Source organism: Drosophila novamexicana, unplaced genomic scaffold (assembly GCF_003285875.2).
Source record: "Drosophila novamexicana strain 15010-1031.04,08,12 unplaced genomic scaffold, DnovRS2.1 tig00000193-arrow-pilon, whole genome shotgun sequence".
Classification (NCBI taxonomy): Eukaryota; Metazoa; Arthropoda; class Insecta; order Diptera; family Drosophilidae; genus Drosophila; species Drosophila novamexicana.
The window spans coordinates 10,221,083-10,242,865 of NW_020824787.1; the positions used below are offsets into that span (position 1 = coordinate 10,221,083).

At 40.0% G+C, this 21,783-nt stretch overlaps 1 protein-coding gene across 2 annotated transcripts in view; it reads left to right on the forward strand.

Annotated features, from left to right (window-relative positions):
• LOC115759220 (tyrosine-protein phosphatase Lar) overlaps positions 1-21,783 on the forward strand; it is a 151,735-nt gene that overhangs the window by 62,281 nt on the left and 67,671 nt on the right. For both annotated transcript variants that reach the window (XM_030700113.1, XM_030700114.1), the window contains exons 4-5: positions 11,206-11,337; positions 11,424-11,585. In XM_030700113.1, coding sequence (XP_030555973.1) covers positions 11,206-11,337; positions 11,424-11,585 — 294 coding nt within the window. The remainder of the gene's footprint in view (positions 1-11,205; positions 11,338-11,423; positions 11,586-21,783) is intronic.

Consider the following 21,783-nt stretch of genomic DNA (forward strand, 5'->3'; position numbering starts at 1 on the left):
AGCTTTTATGTACTACACATGGCTGCTTAAGGCCCCCACCCGCCCACTCATAATTGCTGTCATTGCAACAGTTGTCCCTGTCCAAATTGATGGAAACTTTTTGGACACACTAAGCACTTGCTCACTTGTGTCCTGTTATCCTGGACAACCTGCGGAGTTGACTCGTGACGCATTTCACTAAGCCCACGCGGGATGCTCTTTCAAATATAAAAAATAAAAACAGAAAACAGGCACAGGACTTAAGGCTCAGGCACATTTATCAAACTGTAAATGTATCTTAATATTTCTCTCAAATCCCCCACCGCTCGCAGCAGAAGCAGCAGCAGCAGCAGTTTTCATCTTTAAAAGTAATGCGTGCCGCACCACGTGACAAAGTTGTGCAAATGTCAGGCCTCCGCCTCTGCCCCATCAGCGACGACCTTTATAATCTGGTCGCACCACGACACACGCTGCATAATAATAAAGAGGCAAAGTCAAAGCTCCAGACAGCAGCAGCGGCAGCGGTAACAACGACTGCGATTTGAGAAACAATAAAACAAAGAGCCAGGACCCCTCCCACACAGGCCCATAGGCCCACACAGACCCTACTTGGTCGGGAGTCAACGGCAAGCGGCAAAAGGCATAGCATACTTTATGGCTGTTCCTTTTAGCCTGTCGCCGGGCTTAGCGGCATAAACGGCGTCTAAACATTTTCTGCCTTCTGCTATTGCAGACTTGAGTAGGCGAGGTTGTCCTTTAGTTTCTTAAAGAAATGTAGCGGGAGGAATGGTTGGCATGCATACATTAATTCCTGAAACTTCTATCTTGAGAGGTGCGTTCACATTGCACAGATTTGATGAAAGTTCTATGTTATGCTGTTTGTCACGATTGATTTGTCTCTGAATGTCGGTCGGTCGGAGTTCTGGAATTTCTCGAGAGTTTCGCACAAAACGTATGTCGCATAACTTAAGCAAAGAGCTGAGGGGTATTCGTGTGTGTGGCATGAAAAGTTTTGTTCAGATTGAAATTCTATGCATTCCGATTGGCTTACGTTTTAATTTATAAAATTGTGAAATATTTTCTATAAATTTCTAATTTTAATTTCATACGAGCATCCCTACTTCTCTAGAACAGCTAGAAAGTTTTAAATTTAGACAAAAAAAAAAAAAAAGGAGAATATTATAAATCAGAAATATATTAAAAATTCTTAGCAAGATACTCAACTCTTTTTATGGAATCAGCATATTTCTTTTTATATCTTGAAAACCCTACCAAATATGTTTAATATCTCTTTCTCCTTACAACTCTTTTTTAGTTAAGTACTTAAAAAGAAAAGATTAATTATTATAATTATTCAACAAATATGAAGAGCCTTGCCACCTGTCATTTCGTTTATTAAAATACAGTGTTGCCATATTGTGGCGTCAATTTGTATTCAACTCAGCTCCAACAATTTGCTATGCATTTAACCAAGTTGTTCCTTTCAAGCTATGTTCTTTAGATACAAATAAAAAAACTTTACGCTTACAATTTCGAGTACAAAACTCAGCTGTCTGGCAACGCTGTCTATTGCCGCTTTGTGCAGCTAAGCTGCAGCTTTGTGCTGAACCATTTAGTGAGTTCCTTTTACAGTTTTTACCTTTGTTGCTCGCTCGCGCAAAGTTTTCTATGCTACGCATTTGTTTGCTATATAGAGTATACGCTGAGCTGAGCGTGTTTCTCGAGTGCTTTTGGCAGAGTGTTGCCACACGGTCTGTAAGTAATTTCAGCTATTTATCAAGCTATGACAATGCGGATTTGAAGGCAGCTAAAATGCCAACACATTTCAAACTGCCTGAAATCTCGAAAACTTTTGCGCTTTTCTTTGCTGCTGTTGCTCTTGTTGTTGTTGTTGTTGTGTGAAGCACACTTAAAAGCAACTTTGACTCCAACCACAACGACTACGCCCCCACTCTCTGATTGCTTGTGGGCTGCTACCGCCCCCTCGGGCTGGCTACCTTTGTTAGCTGTTGCCATTTACCAGTTACCTGTTAGCTGTTGGCTGTTGGCTGTTTCTTGCATTGTTTTTGCTGCTGGCGTGCTTTAAGTGTTGCCTGTTTACCTTTGTGCGCATTTAGACAGCCAGTTGTTGTTGTCATTGCCATTGCCATTTCTCTGTGTGTTGGTCAAGTTTTTATACCCTATTCAAGTGCTATTAAATTTGTTGTGACGAAATTAATGTAACGCATTTTGGGTGTAAAAATTTTCGACCGCAGAGACTATATGGCGTTTATATATATATATAAATGATTAGACGGGTTATACCTCTATCAGTCTGTTTCTATGCAAAATTATTTATTGGTCTTGAAGCCTTTTTGCTTTAACTTTGATTTTTTCTACTTTAAGAGTACATAGTTATATATCTTTCGATCGAAAAGTGATTTTTCTCCAGCAATTGTGTTGTTTCCTAGCCTGTCATGCCCTTGCCCTTTATGACCTTCACTCAGTCAGAAAAATTTACCAAATTAAATGAAAAATCGTTTAAATAGAAGCAATCGAAATTAAGTTTACATATGAAAAACTCTCTGGCTTTAAGGAATTATGTTATCCAATCTCAGCTCGTTATGCAGCACTCCACTTGGCTCAATAAAATCAAACTTTATTTGTTATTATCTACTTCACTTCACTTTCTTATAGCTCCAATAAGAGCAATAGAGCAACAATTAAGTTACAAGCCCGAAATACATCCCAATTCTGATAAATTTAGTTTGCAAAGGTAATCATACTTCTTTCCTATTGCCTGCAATTGAGCAACTGACCAAAGCTCCTCACCAGCTTACAAATAACTCAAATTAAACAAAACATCGCCCCAAACCGAAGAAAACAGTACAAGAAAAAAGAAACTTTGATGCGAGCTAAAAGTTTTTTTGCCGCCAGCATCATCAATATATATACCTATGCAGTATATATAAGTATGTGTATAAACTCGATATAATTTCTGTCAAAAGTTGAAACTAATAAAAGTCAGCAAAAAAAAAAAAAAAAAAAGAACAAGCAGAGGCCTCTTAATGCTAATAATAATAAAAGTTTTTTCAAACTGTTGTCCAAAGTTTTTGCATTGTCTCGCAGAGGAAGAGAGACAGAGACGGAGAGCGAGAGAGTACAAAAGAGAGGGCGAGCAAATCCTGCAGCAGGCTGTCCTATACACGCATCAAATATATATATCATAAATATTATGACAAGCTCAATAAAATATCAAAGCCTGCTTACAGGCGTCCTTACGTGCGTAAAATGAAAGCACTAGCACGAAAACAAAAGCAAAATCCAGGGGTGTAGGCTAAAAACGATGGGCGGGGGCTTGCCAATTTGGCAAGTGTCTGCACAGTTTATGAAATTGCCAGGTTGTCTACAAGATCCCTCTCTTTCTCTCTGTACAACACGGGCAATCATAAATTGCACAAGGCCTAGTCAAAGAACAAGACAAAAGGGCAGTGCCGAGGGGGCGTCAGCAGAGGAGTGGGTACAGGGAGAGAAGGAGGGACCGGCAGTGGGCACGTGTGTTGCGTCTCATAAAGTTTGCGGCATTTTAAGCCGTAGCCCGGCTTACTTAGTAATCCCGCATAGAGAAATAATGAATGTGGCCCCTGGCCTGACGTCTTTGTGTATCTGTAAAAAAACACAGATAGATAGATGCTCAGATACATATAGATAGATTGCTGTGTGTCCATGTGTCTCTGTGTGTGTGTGTGTGTCTATGTGTGCGTCAAATCCCCATTTAATAGAACAGGCGTGAGGTTAGGTTGAAATTTGTGCAAAAATATGCTGCGGCTTATAAAATGCTGCCAACCGACCGCAAACTCAAATAGTTTTAGGCCCGCAGAAGATCCCGAACCCGCTCCAGCACCATCCAGCCGCAGTCAAGTCAACTCTGCTATCCTTAAGGCAACTTGAACTACAGCAGCAACACCTCGCACCCGCCCACGCCCTCGCCCACAATTCCAGCGGCCACCGCAAGTGCTGACATTTTTTGGCCGCACTTTACATTATGCCCGGAGCAAAAACTAATTATATTAAAATGTCATGTAAAATTTTCGTGTGTTGGCAACGGTCAGAAATAGTTGTCACTGTGTTAGTTAACTTAACACTGTGTGTGCGTGTGTATGTGTGTATCTGTGTGTGTCTGCGCGTGCTGGTGTCTTAATTTTTGGGTCCATTTAACGCTGACTTTGCCAAGTCAATTTTTCGTGCTGGCCAAAGCAGTTTTTTTGGGCCGCCAACTGAGCTTTGAACTACTTTTCAGAATTGCAAGAAATTTATGTTGATGAGCTGTAGAAAAGTTACTTTTAGCTCCCAAATGAACTGGGTCAGTTGGGTTACTCTTTAATCGATCCGAAGAATAGAAAACCATGACACAGTCGCTGCTAGATGAGTAATTAGGTGAATTAGGCGAATTCCTAGACTGCATAATATTTGGACTTGGCAGTGTCTTAGTTTTTTTTAAATATGGTAATATTTTATAATTAGCTAACTATTTGATTTATATAGTTAAGGATTTGGAATAGTCGGCTATATTTATTAAATACCCCTATAGAAAGTATTATAATGTTGTCTTAAGCTGTGTAACTTATAGAAGACATCTCCCACCGTGTAAAATATATATGTTCTAGATTAGCATCAGCAGCCGAGTTAATATAGACATGTCCGTGTGTCTGTTTTAATGCGAACTAGTCTCTCAGTATTAAAGTTATCGACTTACAACTTTTCGTAGGTCCGTCCTTTTGTTGCTTGTGATACTAGAGTTGATTTCTACTCAAAGTAAAACAAAGCATAAATAGGGTAGGTAAATAATAAGAAATTCAATTAAGAACAATAAAAACCTGAATTTCAACTGTCACACAGATTTTAACTAAAGCTTCATGTGAAATTTCCATACAAATCTATAAACTGAGCTTCAACTAAAGCTGTTGCATAATTGATGATAATTTTTTTTTTTTTTTTTGTAATTCACAATAGATTTTCCAACCTGTGCCAAACCCGTTTGTGGCCGTCTTCAACCGCCCCTGCCTTTATTGACTTGCAGATTGTTGCTGTTTAAAATTGGCATTTGTTATGCTCGACAGTTGACAGCTGATTGAGAGATCTGTAAAATAGGACGTAGCTTGACTTAATGGTTTACCTTTTTATCGGTTCATTTAGCTGAAGCCAAATGTGAAGGGTCACTGGGCAGCAAAACAGGAGCGCAGCTCTTCAGGCAATGTGGGGGGGTCAATGAGCTTTAAGCGTACAAAGCAGGCTTATTTATTTAAGCGAAAGTGAGCACGATTTAGAATTAGAAATTGTTCTTACACTCTCTCACTCTCCCCCTCTCTGTTTCCCACTGCTACTTAGGTGACCAGCTGGTCACACTTTTAATTTTGATTAATGGCTGTCTTAGAAGCTCCACATCATTTATATGCCTGACTGCGCAGCGTCAACCTGTCGTCCGGATAGGCCCGAAAACTTTGGGCCAGCTTTACTTACTTATTCTCAATGAGGGGTGGTAAGGGGGAGCAATGGACAGGCATTCATCGATTTGGCGATTTGATGAATTGTTTAATGGGATTTTGTTGACACTTTTTTGGTCGGGCGCGCAATTTGAAAATCAAACCTGTGCGTGTTTTCTGCTGCCTGCAGGGTTTCTTTTATTTCTTCTGTCCTCTTATCCCTGTCTTGTTGTGCAATTTAATTAAAATTGTACATTGCATAGTTGCAGTCGGCCATACGATATAATCGCTGGCTTTTGTTCCGAGCTCCGGGTCGGGTCGGGCCGGGCCGGGCCGTGTGCGCAGCTTGTTCTCAACTTGCGTAAAGTTTATTTTTATTACTCTTTGAAGTAACATTAAAATTTAGTTGCAGGACGTCGACGGCGACGGCGACGTTGACGCTGGCTATAAAAACTCCAGCGTAAAACTATGCTGCACTTTATATTTTATTTGCAGACTTTCAGAAAACGGAACCAGTGCCAGAACCAGATCCACAAGCAGTGCCCTACCCAGAGACAGAGCCAGAGCCGGACCCAGTGCCAAGGCGTTTCTGTTTCTTAGACTCAGCAGATTTAGCAATTCTATGCCAAAGTTGCTGCATTAAAAATACACAACGCGCCTCTGGAGAATGTAAGAGAGGGAGCGGGAGAGAGGGCGTATGGCGGGCGCTGCAGGATTTCAACAGAGTTGCAATTTGCCGGGCAAGTGTTGGATAACAGCAAATGCAATGAATCGTTAAATTTAGCATCGTATTTCAATGCAATTCAGTAAAACGAAATGTGCTGCTGCTGCTGCTACTGCTGCTACTGCTGATGCTGACAGGTGAATTGCAGCTGTCAGTCAAGAGGACAGCAGTGGCGGAGGGGGCGTGGCATCGGGGTATCGGGGGTTGGGTCAACCCAGCAAGAGGATATTCCTGCTGCTTCATTTCGCTCATATCTTTTTCGTTTTTGTTGGCAAATGATTTGTCCTCAACAAACACACACACACATTGCCAGCAGATCCAACAGTTTAGCAGCATCAGCAGCCTCCCTCTACCCGCCAACTCAATACCCTACTCAGCCGCTACCTCGACCCTTGACTATTTGCAGCTTAAGCTACAACAACCCCTTAATGTTGAAATTTTTGCACAACTTCTGCCCGCACTTTGCACTTATTAAAAACTCATACAGATGAAATAGAAAAACCATGTTAAGCGGATGGGGCGATGGTTGAGGGCGGTTTTTGGGCGGCGGCAGCGCATAAATTGCCAGGCCAAGCATTTGGAAGGCCTAACTTTCTCAAACTAGGGTTAGGGCCATAAAAAACAGCTGCATACTTTACGGCATCGAGCATATGCTGATTTTATATGCCTACTTCTTCTGCTTCTACGCTTCATCTCACGCCCGCCGCCCATACCTTACGCGGCATTTTGCCACACGGGGTCAATTTTTATGAGGATTTTGGCATATTGGAAACAAGGCCAAAAGTTATGGGTATATTTTAACAATGTTTCAGAAGCAGAGGCGTCATTGCAAAGGGGGCTTGCGAAAAGAAAATTGTCAGTCAAAGTATTCGAGTATTTTGAGTTATTTGACTGGGTCGCAGAGAAGGGCTTCGGGTTTTAGCTAACTTCAGGTAATAATTTTTAGTTTATAGTTTTTATCTTCAGGAAAACCCTTTTTCTAATTATTAAACTGCGCCACTGTCTGGCAAAACGTTTGTGGAATATATTTTATAAAATCAATTCGATTTTCTATATTCTATTTGGTTTTCTCATTTTTTGCGTTATAGTAAAAATGTTAGTATTAATTTCCATATAAATTGCCCGGCTGCCTGCGTCCCTAATTCTATTGCTCTATTTGTGTGTGTGTGTGTGTGTGTGTGTGCGTGTGTGTATGTGTGTGTGTGTGTGTGTGTGTGTGTGTGTGTGTGTGTGTGTGTGTGTGTGTGTGTGTGTGTATATGTGTGTGTCTATGTGTGGAGTTGTGTTAGCGTATATCTATAACTGTACATTTGAAACGTTGAAATCAATTTGCACATATCAACAACGAAATTGTTTGCTCTATAAAGCCCCGCCCCGAACCACCTTCACCCTCTCTCATCTAATTCCCAGCGCCAGACAAGCGTGCGAAATGAAAAATCAACGGGAGCAAAAAATTACAAAAAAAGAAACGTTGCACGCAAAGCAAAACTTGGCTGCAGTTTAACGAGTAAAACCCACAATCCCAACCAATCCAATTCACCAGTTCTGGTTCTAGGCTCTGGTGCTATCTATGGCATCTACAAATTTCATTTCGTATGGCTTTAATCTTTGTAACATACTAACCACCCACAATCCCCAACCCACACCTGCCAGCACACAAACATAATTAAATTTATTTAAATTTTAGTCGAAACCCAGCAGCAACAAGCGAAATGTTGGCAATCCGGCAAATAAACAGAAATCCCAGTTTTATGGCTATAATGATACGATTTTTATGACTCGTCACGGAAGTCTATTTTTCTCTTTCTCACTATCTATCTCTCTTTATCTGCCTGTCTGTCTGTCTTCGCCAACGCCACGCAATCAAATTGTTTAAGCAAACATAAAACTTTACAAATGCGCCCAGAGACGGCGCTAAAAAAAATAAGATATATATCTATGTATATGTATATGTATAAATCGCTGTAAAATTGCTTTACCATCTTTTAAAGCGCCTGGGTTTAGGGAAGAGGGAGGTGGTGGGGTGTAAGCTGATGCTGTAGCTCATTACAACCACAAACCAATATGCTTATTGCTGCTCGGGCTATAAAAACTGTTAACGTAAGCGTAAAATGCTTTCAAGTGCTTCGCAAATCCAGCGACGACATTGCGCTGGCAAATCATCTTGGCAAAGAGAGTGAGCAGGAAATAAATACTGTGGGAAAGAGAGGGAGCGGGGTAGAGTGTGAGAAAACTCCATTTGGCGTTGTATAATGAGCAATGGCAAATTTAGTTGCATTGAAGGATGTTCTTGGCAACGATTTCAACACAAATTCAAGTGAGCTGCAATTTGATTGAAATTGTTTACTGAGGCTTAGACTAGTTGTAATTGTTGAATAAAGCCACGAGATTTTCATGAAAGGAATTTTAATTTGTTTAACTTGTTGCCATACTTATGGAACCCACGCAGAGGTTCGAACGCAAATTAAGAATATCCTAAAACTAGTTATAAAAATAATAAAAATAACTCTGCACATGGAGAAGTTAGTTAAAGTATTTTCAGTTCAATTTTGACATACATATATAAAGTTTGTAATCAAATTTAAATCAACGAAAATGTAAGGCATTCAGCTTCTTTCGAGAAGCTTTGCAAAATTCTGTTTGCTCTCAGCTTAAAGCCTACTCTGATAAATGCAAATTCTTTGCTTTTCTTTTGAGTTAATTTTGTGACCACACTTGAATTTTCGAGTGTCAAATTTGAAATAATTTTGTGAATTTTGTAAAATTGAGGTAGACATGCAGCTGACAAGTGAAATTGGCCTGGCCAACTGCTAGACTTCTACTAGAAAGCCACACATAGTACGAGTATTTTTCTTTTGATTTTCCCTGTATGTGTGTGTGTGGTGTTGCTTGTTTATGTATTTTCCACATGCTTGCAGTGCGCAAAACTCTGGCCGGCAACTTGTCGAGGCAAAAGTTTAACGCAAAACTTGCCAAATGATACCAAGTATTCGTAACAACAGGAACAGCAACAACAGCAACAAAAGCAGCTGCCTCAATGGCAACGCATTACCAACCAAATGGTCTGCATGTTTTGGCTGCGAACGCCTTGTAGCAAACTTTAAATTATTTACAATACTTGTACATTACAATGTCCTCAGATTTGTGTCCAAGACAACAATTCAGTCCACCCACAATCTCTCTCTCGCTCTCTCTCTCTCACGCACCCTGCACATTTTTTCTCTATCTCTTTCTGCAAATATTATTCTATATACGTTTATAAAAAGAATATATATATATATTTATAAGTACTATATATGTATTTACTTATAAACCTGCGGCATTTGCTTTTGGTTGTTGCCAGGTCCCGCCAGGCCTCGACTTTTAACAGAGCTCCAAAATCTGTACAAAAAGCCAAAAAGTTTTAATGCAGCTCAGAACAGAGAGGGAATACCATTGTTAAGCTTGAATCTTAAAAAACTGGGCAAAATATTGCCATTTTTTCATGTTTTAATATTTAATCATTTATTTGTGTTCACATTTGATTTTGCTGGAAAAGTCTTTCATTGGGTTTAACAATCAATTCTAATTTACTTTATAAATATGTATTATTTTGTATTATAAATATTTAACTTAAAAAATAATTTATAATCGTTATTAAGTGTAAAATATTTAAGCATACACGTACGTAAGGAAAAACTTTATAGAACATAATTAAGTATTCAAGTATTTTTGTTGAATATATTTCAGTGCTAACTGTTTTTTATATGTATGAATAGATATGTATATATAGAGTATATTAATAGACTATAGACGATCTCTGAGTTTAAATTTAAGCCTTAAACTTAACTTGATAAACCAAAAACATACCATAAATTACAAAAAATGAAATAAAATAAAAATACTTTGAATAATCGTAATAAAAATAAACGCGTTAATCATAAACGGTTGAAATCGTGTCGTGTTGCGCCGCGTTGCAATATCCGTTAATATTAACCCCGCCGTTACATTTACAGATGCAAATTTTTCGGATTTTCCCTATATACAATATCTGACACGTAAGTTGTGCCCGCTGGCCGGCGACGCAAAGTTAAGAACATAAAAAAAAATGAATAAGAGAATTTAACATTTAATTTAAATAAAATGCATAAATCGAATTGATATGTTGGGTAAACTACTTTACACAGCGGCCGAGCGACAGGACAATTGACGATGGGGCGATCGGGCAGCCGGGGGGGAAGCTGCTGCTGCACAAACGATGCACATGACAATATTTTTGCTGCTTGTTTAACGTTTCGTGATTTTTGCCAGATTTTTAATGCCACACACACAGCCAGCTGTGCCGGTTCCTGTTCGTATCTCTTGCTGTGTGTGCAGCACGTTCGCAACGTACTGTGTGTGTGCGTGTGTGTTTGTGTGTGGCACAAACAACATGCGACGTTGTATTGACAGCATATTGTGACAAATATGTAAAAAAGAAAGAAATGCGCAAAACACACAAACGCAAAAATAAATCGAATTCGTTGCTAAAGCAAAAGGCAAAGGGCGTAAAAAGAGAACATGAACAACAAAATCAGTTGCCCAGTTGCGCTGTTGCAGGCTTAACAATTACAGCATATCTGCCTCGAAGTTAAACCAAACCTGCAAGCGTTTATTATCGTGCGTTTCCTTCAGTAGTTAACGCTTTTTTATCGCGCTTGTTTTGAAAGGAATGCTTCATATACACGAGCGAAATAGCTTTTCCCTGCAAAACAGGCATTCTTATCACCTGGGCGATATCTTGATTCAAGTTACAAGCACAAAACTCATTTGATTTGCTCTAAGCTAACTACAGGTCTGCACCTGAGTGTTTGCAAACAATATACAAATGTTAAGCAAAGAAATAAATGCTACATTAATGTACTTTAGTTCATGTGTCTCGTCGAACTATCGCCATACTTTCTGCCTGGCGATAAAGATTAGCAGCGTGTCATTTCTGTGCGCCGTCCTTTGTCCTGTTGTTAAACCTTAAACTCAATCCTTTTACTAATCCTCAATTGCTGTTCTTTTGCACTTTCACAGATCCACCGGAGATCATCAGAAAGCCGCAGAACCAGGGCGTGCGCGTTGGAGGCGTGGCCAGTTTCTATTGTGCGGCACGCGGCGATCCGCCGCCATCGATAGTCTGGCGTAAAAACGGCAAAAAAGTATCGGGTAAGTCGAGCATTAACCAACACTTTTTTTTGCCAGCTGAGTAATCCATCCATGCATCTATTCGTCTATCCCCCTACTCAACACAGGCACTCAATCCCGTTACACGGTGCTGGAACAGCCAGGCGGCATTTCCATACTGCGCATCGAGCCGGTGCGGGCGGGTCGGGACGATGCGCCGTACGAGTGCGTCGCCGAGAACGGAGTGGGCGATGCCGTATCCGCAGATGCAACTTTAACCATCTATGAAGGTAAGTGGCAACCCATTTATAGCCAAATGCAGGCGCCTTAATTGAAGCTGCAGATGAAGAGCGGCTGCGTTGTGTGTGTTGCCAGGGGACGGGTTGTCAGGGGGGGAGGCTGGTGGCAGAGCAAAGTTTTAGCGTAATGTAAGCAAAGTTCATACATTGATTTTGAATTAAAACTGGTTAAAGAACTTTACACGCCTTGGCGTAATTGCAACTTTGCCACCACATCCAAAACCCAACCCCAGTCAACATCCCCCCCCCCCCCCCCCCCCCCTGCCACTCGTCTTTTAACACTCTCCACACCCCTGGCAAGCCGTTGGCTAAATGCCGCCTGCTGTAAACTTGTTTGCCAGCTTGTTTGTGTGGCTTAAATTACTTGCCAAAATTTACTTTTGCTTATTTACAACTGTGCAAAGGATAAAGTTTTTTGGCCTAAGCCTAATCAAGTCTATGCCAAATAGCTATATACAGGCGCGGAATAGAACTAGAGGGGCAGCGAGGGGGAGGGGCTGTTCACTTTCTGGTCCCTGCAATTGAGCTAATTTGCTTAAACCGAGCGCAAAGCCTGGCCCGAAAGTATTTATAATTTTGCACTAAATTATAAACAGCTAAAAGTTTCTCTTTGTATTGCTCTACGCAAATCAATAACAGGGCACGAGCAGGGGTTATCGTCGATAGTGGGGTGGGGGGATAGATGGTTAAGGATTTTGCAGTGTATTCATAACTTTTGCCGGCTCTGGCAAATTTTTAATGAGCTTTAAGTAGCCCACGTCTAATTAAGTGTGCAATAAACCCATAAAAATTAATCGCTCGCTCAAAAACAACAAACAAATTTTGTGCAGAAAATTAAGAAAAATAAAACTAGTTAGCAAAAGTTATGCATTGCTATTATATTGCTTGAGTTGTGGATTTATTGCTAAACAAATTTAGCGCACAACAAACTTATATAATACGCTTGGGCTACAACTAACACAAATTTTATATCTGCAAAAAACTTGGAAGGTCTTCCCAAATTTGATTAAACAGCAACTTATTAATTGTGCGTCGAGTGAAGTTGATCAAAGTTATGATAAAGTTATGGGTTAAAGTTAGAGACTAGGCGAAATGTGGTATAAAAGTGTATTTATTTTGCCATAAACACGGCGCTGTAAAATTAGTTAAAGACAGGGCATGGCACTAGTGCAAGTTGTGTAAGAGTATTTGTAGCTAAGCTTATGGCAACATATTGATCCTAATAAATATTATTCAGCAGGCTGTGGCCAAGCAAGGCTATTGATAGTAAAGCTTAGTCTGGGCAAAGATATTTTCGATTCATTTTCATTTAATTTTCTGCACATTATTTAGTAAATGCTTTAAAACTGAGCCTGAAGCCAATAGGACAAAAATACATATTTTTAATTTCAATTTTATTTATAACTCTCTGCAAGCCCTGGCAATTCGAAAGGAAATAGTTAAAAGTCTTGGGTTTTAGGTTTTCCAGCAAAAGTATATAACATTTGTTTCCAATTCTTTTCGATTTCTGGCCTGGTCTTTTGCCTGTTCTTGATATGGCAGCCATTTTGTAAACGGAAAATAATTATCAGCCTTGGTAAAAGGTTGAAATTTATGCACGTGGCGTATGAGTAATGTGCTGTACTTTATGGCCAGACTCTGCAACTTATAATTTACTACTGTCTACTGCTTGTTTGCGACTTGTTGTTATTGTTGTTGTTTATAGTTGGTTGTGGGAAGGGGCAAGTGATGGGGCTGTGTGGCGACGTAATACCGCAAAATGTGTGAAAATTGCAGAGGGCCAGGTGCAAAAACATATTTTTGTTGATGCACTCGCTCCCACACACACACACAAACACACTCGCATACTCGGGTTTTTGCATTTTTAGTTGTTAATTATGCCAGTTGATTATGCTTTGTGCGCCCTGGCGCCAGGTAATTGGTGTGCATTTGATTTGTGGCCGCTTGTAACGCTCCTTGATGGAGCCCCATAGCGTCTCATAGTGCTTGTGGCGGTTGTGGAACAACCCACGAAACGAGGGGAAGTAATTAGTGTAGTTTAGTGGGGACTACAAGCGAGCGATTTGAAGGTAAAAGTTGGGATTAACACGCCGCTCGTTTGTCATGCCATCAGGCAGACAGCTTCTTTCTTTTTTATTAGTGGACTAAAAAATTGGTTTATACATAAATTAAATTTTGGGAAACTACCAAAATCGCTTTGAATATTACTTTATGGCTTAACTTTCATCCAGCTTGCCTTGCTTACTGCTGCAAATATATCATCACGCGGGGCAGTTTCTTTTTTGCTAGGGCAACATGCCCGCATTTAGCCCCATGTATATCCATCATCTATGCGAATATATATGTGTGGCATAATGTATGTATCTCATATAACTCACCTGCAGCTGCACAGACGCCAGCAGCCTTAACAATTAATTGCTTTATGTAGCAGTTGCAAAGGGCTGCGGCATATTGTGATATTTACATCATCTATATACCCTAAACAAAAGTTATGCGTACTATATCATAAAGTTTGCCAGACCACAAGCAAAGCCCTTTTACATCTTCTTTATGAGATTGCAAAATAGTAAGAATAAGTATTATAAGCTTTGTTTGGCGTCAGATCTTCGGCTGTATTTATGCAATGCATCAGGTAATTTTTATGCGAGCTGTTTTATTATTCTTAAAACAGCCGAAAACCCCTGTTAAAACTCAAATGAGCTTTCATATTTTAAATAAATTTCAGACTGGGCAAACCAAAAGAAAAATAGTATTATATAAAATGGAAAGTTTTTTTACTAATGAGACGTTTTATATATTCATTAATATTTTACATATTTAAAAATTATTTTCTATGTTCGTAAGGGTATACAAACTTCGGCTTGGCATACTCAAAGCAATTTTCCCATTGTGTTTTTCTTTTTGCGCTTTCGCTCGTTGGGTTAAAGTTTTTGGTGTGATAAATCTCAATGTAAAAATTTGCAAACACACACACGCACACACACACACAGATACAGATACACGGAGACTCGGCAGGCAGCAACGCGTTAAAATAAACGCGCCAATGCCAATAAAGGCGCACTGACACGCCCACCCAGACCCATTCAACCATGTATGAAGAGAGAGTAAGCGAGGGAGAGAAAACGGGAGAGTGAGAGTCAAGAGTTGCCAGATCCGGCGACTCGGCGCCAAGCACGTTTGAGTTTCACGTGGAAGCATTTTTAATCAAAATTCCCAACAGGCTAAAGCAGCGCGAGATCAAAAACACTTGCAACGAGATGTGTGTTCATGTGTGTGTGCGTGTGTGTGTGTGCTTGCTGCTGCTCTTATTACAACTCACCGCAAAGCCGCCATTGCCACCTTGTGAGCACACACACGCACACCTGGAGACGCCCGCGTTGCAGTCAGAGTAGTCGGATAGATTGCAACACCTGCAAATAACGTGACTCCGGCTAGGCAGCTAGCAATAGCTCTGATGGCGCTGTGGGCGTGGCAGCTGCAGTAAATCCTTTAGCTTGCAGTTTTATGCACTCCCAAAAAAAATAAAAATAAAAGAAAAAAGAGTCTTGTAATCAAGTATGCACGACTATTAGATAGTCTGTACCTAGTTGTGGCTGTGCTTCTTGTTTGCCCTAAGCCCCATTCTATTCAATATATTTTCCTAAATTCTTTGCAAGCTTATGGCTCGATCGTAATGGATGATATTGTTCACAAAATTTCACAACCTCAATGTGCTATATTTTTCGCTTGACAATTTTCTATTTCTACAGGGTATAGAAAGCAAAGCCAGCCCGACCAGCAACCCACCGCGAACTAACAGCCACGACGACGCTTGCAAATTTTTTGACATGTTTGTTTTTTTGCGCTTATGCAAATATCGAAATAAAGATTAGTCCACACATCGTTGCAGCGCGCAAAGGATTTTGCACATGCCACCGCCGTAACACGGCAGATAAATTTCTTTCGTGGGCGTGGCACAGCCCCAACACCAACCGCCTGCGTGAGCGAGTGTTTGTGCGTGTGTGTAGATGTATATTTATGTGAGAATCGTTTAACTAACTGGCGGCGCTAGTCGCTGCGATTTAGTGCTAATGTGGAGCCGAGCAGCTTCTGCCACCCTCAACCCTTAGCTTCTGCCCCCGCTGACCCCCGACATGCCCTGCAGCTTGCCTAGCGCAAAATTTACTGTTTACAATTTGTTGGCTGATTGCTTGCGCTTTGCTAAATTTATTGCATGCTTTATTTATTTTTATTCACAGACCCCTCCCCTTACCCCTTCATCTAAACCTTTGTCTAACCCTCCTACTTCATCTCTCTATCTCTCTCACTCTCTGTGCGTTCTATTTCCCTGCGTATTTATTATAATGCCAGCCGTGCTGCATTATTATATTCGTATTACTACTATAAAAACCCAAACCATTTAGAAATATGTGTGTACGAATTATGTGCTCCATGAACCCACTGTTAGACAACATTTTTGATTTAAAATTTTGATTAAGTGCATAAAATATGGGAGATAGGGGTTAAGAAAGGGTAAAGCAAGTGGAGTAGTTGTGTTTGAATGTCAAACTACAAACGGAATAGCGCCTTGTGGTCTAAAGCTTGAGGATAATGATGCTGCTTTGATTTTAGACAAACGAAATATGGTGATGAGATAGAAAATAATCCTGTATGTTAGTGAAATTATATGGCATTAAAATTCGAATGAAAAAATCTCTTTCCGTTGAAATGGTTATTTTTTACTATTAACCTTTCTCGCCTGTTAGTACATTATTAAATTATTTTAAAATAGTACTAGCTAATACTGCCTTTCACAACAACAGTCAGGTCTTCGAACCTACCATCGTTAGTAAATGGAAACGTGTAATATGAGAGCCTGAACAAATCTCTGTCTTGGAATTTAAGGCACCAAGAATATCTTTGCATGCTGATTATTTGTAAGAACAACGAGCCATAAGCTAAAAATCGGCGCCTTTTAAGTGTTCTATAAATGAGTTTTTTCAACTTAAATCAATTTCATTGATATTCAAGTCAAGACCATGGCCCAGTCTAGACAGTATTGGCAGCTTAAGTCGTAAATTGCAACATTCGTGCCAATCTGCGTCCTGACCATAAAAGCCAAACAATTTGCTTTTGAATTTGCTTACAAAAGCGGAAGCAGCTAAGCCACATCCACAACCAGGCCAGAAACAATATGCCCTGAAAAGCTGGCATTCAACGCGTTGTTGCGCAAATAAATTTCATTAATTGCCAGCCAAAAATAAATAATAATAGCAACAACAACAAAAGGGCCTTCGACGTCTTCCCGAGATTCATTAATCTCACTTTATAGTAATAAGCGGCTTTCGTGGTTTCGGTTGGGCTTCTGTCGGGGCATGGGGCTTACTTACCTACGCGCCGAGCCATTAGTTGGGCCTTGATTAAAAAGGCCGCCTGGATACTGTTGCTGTCTCGCTCTCGCTGCACTTGTTGCAAAGTCAAACGACAAGTCTCAGTTTGGAGCCGAGTAAAAACTTTATCCTTGGCATTTGCTAGCGACCGCCCATTGCGATCCCCCTCGCACGCGCCTCTCTACTCGTGCATAGCACTTGGACACAGACAAACATTGACAATACTCTGGGCGCGTTTAACTGGCCAACGGGCTGGCCAAATCCTCAACCAAAACCGGGTTCTGGGTCCTGGCAGCCACTTGGCGCCGTTTGCCGTTTGGCGTTTGCGGGCTGCCTAAAAAGTCATATTAATAATGAAAATTGTACAGTAGCGAAAAGTTTAAATGGGAAATTTTGCAGGCAAGTATGCTGCAGAGTCCAGCCCTGCAGCAATGCAGTCCCGGCGCCAAGCTGTGTGCCCATCTACACAGAGCACCAGAAAGAGAGAGTCCATGTACAATGAAGTGTGTGTGCATGAAAGTTATTGGGCTTAGAGCGCTTTGCGCTTAATATATGATATACCATACAGAAGGGGGGAGGCGCAAGCACAGAAATGCTGTTAAACTTAAAGTAAAGCCTGCAACATGAAGTTAAACAAAGTTATGCTAATATGCGTGTATGTATGTAAATGTGTACGAGTCGAACAACATTATGATAACGATCTGAAATTTGTTGCAAATTTGTTGCATTTGCCGGACCCAAGCACAATTAAAGCTGACAACAGGAAAATTTCTCAAAATGACACTCTCGAAGTTCAAGTTTTTCAAATAAACAACATTTTAGTTGGGCTCAAGTGCAAGTAAGCCTCATTTTAGTGGCACACTTTTATGATAACGACACAGAATCTGGCTGAAATTTTTAGCCAAGCTTTTCCCTTAGATAATTAAAGCAATTTCCTCAAAGTTTTACCATATATCATGTCAAATGCTTATTATATGCCATAAAAGTGAATTACTATTCAACAGTTCATATATTATGCTTAATGCGAAATTCATTAGGTGCTCGCTTAAATTTTATTTGACTTGTGCTAACAGAAATTCAATTGCCTGGCAAAGGAAATATATATGCCAAATATACTTATATATATATATAGTCCAAATTGAAGCTACTACATATAATATGAGTGTAGCAATAACTAAGCTCTGACTTGGTGGCATGATGTGGTTGCCTGTGGTTGCTGGGTTTTTGGCGGGACAAACGGGGCGTGCTGTCTCGCGTGTGTAACCACACGTAACTATCAAAGCGACTTCGTCGCCAGCCAACGTCTTAAATTGAGTAACACCGTGGCGCTACCATAGAAATATAATGCAGCCGTGAGAGCTGAGGTAGCGACAGCCGCAGAGAAACTTGGCCAGAAAATTGTTGCAGAGTAAATTGAAAAATTGATTGTAAGTCGGGTGTACAACAGAAAGAGGAGCATGTGTAGCGTAAAGGTAACGAACTAGCTACTATAAATAAAAATTGAAACGAATAATAATGGTAATTGAACATTAGCCGAAATAATTAAATGCAGAAAGAAGCGCAAGATAAGTGATTAACAATAATTTAGTTCATTTTTAAATTTCCTGAAAGTCTTTAAACTGGCTTGCAACTAGATCTACATCACAGCATATCGCATATATATATATATATATATATATATATATATATATATATATATATATATATATATATAAGTAGATCATGTAACAAAGTATCCAATCTTTTAAATTCCTTCAACTTATTTTATTTTATTGCTTTTTTTACCTAAGCTAGAGCATTTCATATTCAATGTAGCCCCAATTACTCATATGACAGCCGCCTGCCCATCAATAGACACTCAATATAGCACACCCCTGTAACAGAAAAGCCACCGCCGCCCCCTTTCGCCAGCTATTGGCTGCCAAGCAAGTGCAAAGTTTTCTTTTCGGTATTAAAGTTTCAAATGTAATGACGTTAAATAAAATTGGAAGCGACTTCAAAAAATTGAACTTTTATTGGCTTCCGAAAAAAAAGTGAAATTACATTTACCCCTCTCTCTCTCTCTCTCTCTCTCTCTGTCCCTTTCTTTTTACAAGGAGTTGTACTATCTATCTAGTATCTAGTACCTAGACTGCATGTATAGTTTAAGGAGTACGCCATGTTTTACATTTGCCACATGCAATATTTCATGCCCGCCACCCCAACCCAAACCCAGCCCACAGCCCCACTAGAATGGAGTCCATCATCATAACAGCAAACGATGCGCTCCAAGTGCAGCCACGAAACTCGCATGAGAAACGTTTTTGACGCATTGCAGTGTAGCCACCAAAATGGATTTAATGTCTATGCCCGGGCATTTAGATAGGCCAAGGGGCGTTACACACATACACTGCGAAAGAGCGTGAGAGAGAGAGGGGGAGGGAGAGAGAGAGAGAGAATGGGACACAGTGTTAGCGAAATATGTGAGTAAGCCGCATAACATTTGCTGCTAAATAGTTGGCATTAGGAATTAGACTTGGCCCATAAGCTTAACGATAAATTGAAACAATTTATACTCGCAGCAGAACTCTCCGACCAACTACAATATGAGACTTTATTGCTAGACAGATTTAGGCTGTCTTGGCTTAATGCTAGCCAGAGCTCAAAACATGGTTAATGTAAGGTTGGATATACATTAGTTATAATTTATTAGCACTGAACTTGTTAAGAGCTAATTTTTGAAATGTGCAGGGACATCTATATTACAGCTTTTCTTTTTAACTAGCCCTACTTTAATTTAATATGCTTTGGCCATTTTACTATTTATGCCTTTAAAATATACCAAACCCCACTTTTCCAGCTGGATGATAAGAAAGCGATAGAAAAGCGATATCAAAAAGTATCAAAAATTCAGTCTTTCTCCCCACTTTTAATATAAGTTCCCAAGTTAACTGCTGGAAGCTAGAAAGGCGATAGCAAATCAATCTCTCCAAGTTCTTTTGTAATGTACAGAGGCAAGAGAGCTGGGCTTAGGGTATGCCATTAAAACATATAATATTTTGATCTAATATTTTTCGTACTTATTAAAGCTAAGTCCCAATGCACTCTGCTGGGAGTTTGGCCTTATGGCACGGCCATATACTTCTATACGAGGCTTGTGCACACAATGCCAGCTGAAGCATAAACACACACACGCACACACACACATATGCTTTGTATATAATGTGCCATGTTTTTGGACAAATTCTTAAAGCATACTTTTGTGGGCGCGTCCTCTATTGTTTAGCCTTAGCTTTTGCTTTGGCTTTGGCCTCACTCATTTTTGGACGCTTTGTTTGCCAACTGCATTGCCGAGTGGCCTTTGTTGTTATGCAGCAATGGCAGCTGCAACCACACTCACACACAGACACACACACTCACACACAGACACAATGCCAGAACAGCAGCAGCAGCGGCGTCTTTTGCGATTATTTTTCCGAATCCTAAATAATAAATGCTCAACGCAGCTGAGTTTAAAATTAAGTAGAGTGAGGGTGGGGCAGCGGTTAATGGCGGGGCATTTGCTGAAATATATATTGTGCAATTTTAAAAGAGAGATTCGGAAATGTCTACGACTTTATCAAAGATATTACCATTGTTGTATGCCACACGCTACACACGTGATTGCGCTGCCTCACAGGCAAATTAGATTGACTGATGGCTGTGGGTTTCGCGGGGGTGAGAGACAGCAACAGCGGCAGCAACAACCCACCTACCCTTACCTGTACTCCACCACATGCACTTGACATGCCAGCAGTTGCCCTGACATACGATGCCACTTGAGAGATATGTCTTTGTTTCAAACTCTTTACATTTGTTGTTTTTGTTTTTGTTTCTGCTTTTGTTTTCTTTTCTGTTTGCTTATTTGTTTATTTGTTTCGTCTCTGTTTGCCTTTTGATATCTCAACTTGGGCGTGCGGCTTAGCGACAGCCGACGCATTGTAAATCGGAGCAATTCACTCAACAGGGGGTTGGCTGACAGCAGAGTGTGGATGGGGGGTTGGGGTTAGGGGTCGCGTCACATGATATCTCGCACGCAATGTGGTTGTTTATTTATTTATTTTTTTCATTACACGTGTAACAAAGTTTTGCATTTGCTTTGAGCCTTGTCTCGCACATTAAAAAGCCAACAGGAAAAAAGTCGCGCAGTTACATTTATTTGTCTTTTTTTTATCATTTTTGTTTATTTGCGTTTTTACTTATTCAACGTGTCTGCTAAGGGTTGTGTCCTCCGGCTATGCGGGGTCATCCTTGTCAACTGGTTGACATGTGGCATAAATCGCGTAAAACAAATTGAAAGGCGTTGCCTTTGTGCAGATGGAAATTTCATTGAAATATTGAAGCATATTCGAGAATATATTAAGATTGATGCCAACAAAAAACAGCATTTAAATAAATGAAATATAAAGGAAAATATTTACCCTTTAAGCGATTCAATTATTTGAGAGAGCTCCGTTTGAAATAGTGATATAAATTTTCTAAAAATTTACCTGACTATAGTATTTTTCTAAGCTAAGCTAAATTCTTAAATAATATCACGCTATATATAGTCAACTGAAAACTTAACATGTCGAATAAGTCGTGTCCCCAAGCGAACCTTAATTTATGACCACTTAAAAGTAATTATATATGCAAACAAACGCCGAAAAGTTCTTTAGCTTCAACCTCATTCTAACAGCCTCCCTGCCCCCTGTTTTCGCACTCCCATTGGATAAAGTCCCATTGCCACTTACGCTTGCTTGATAAAAATAAATGCATTTATCTTGCTGAGCTTGCCAAAAAAGTCAGAAAAAAAATTAGTT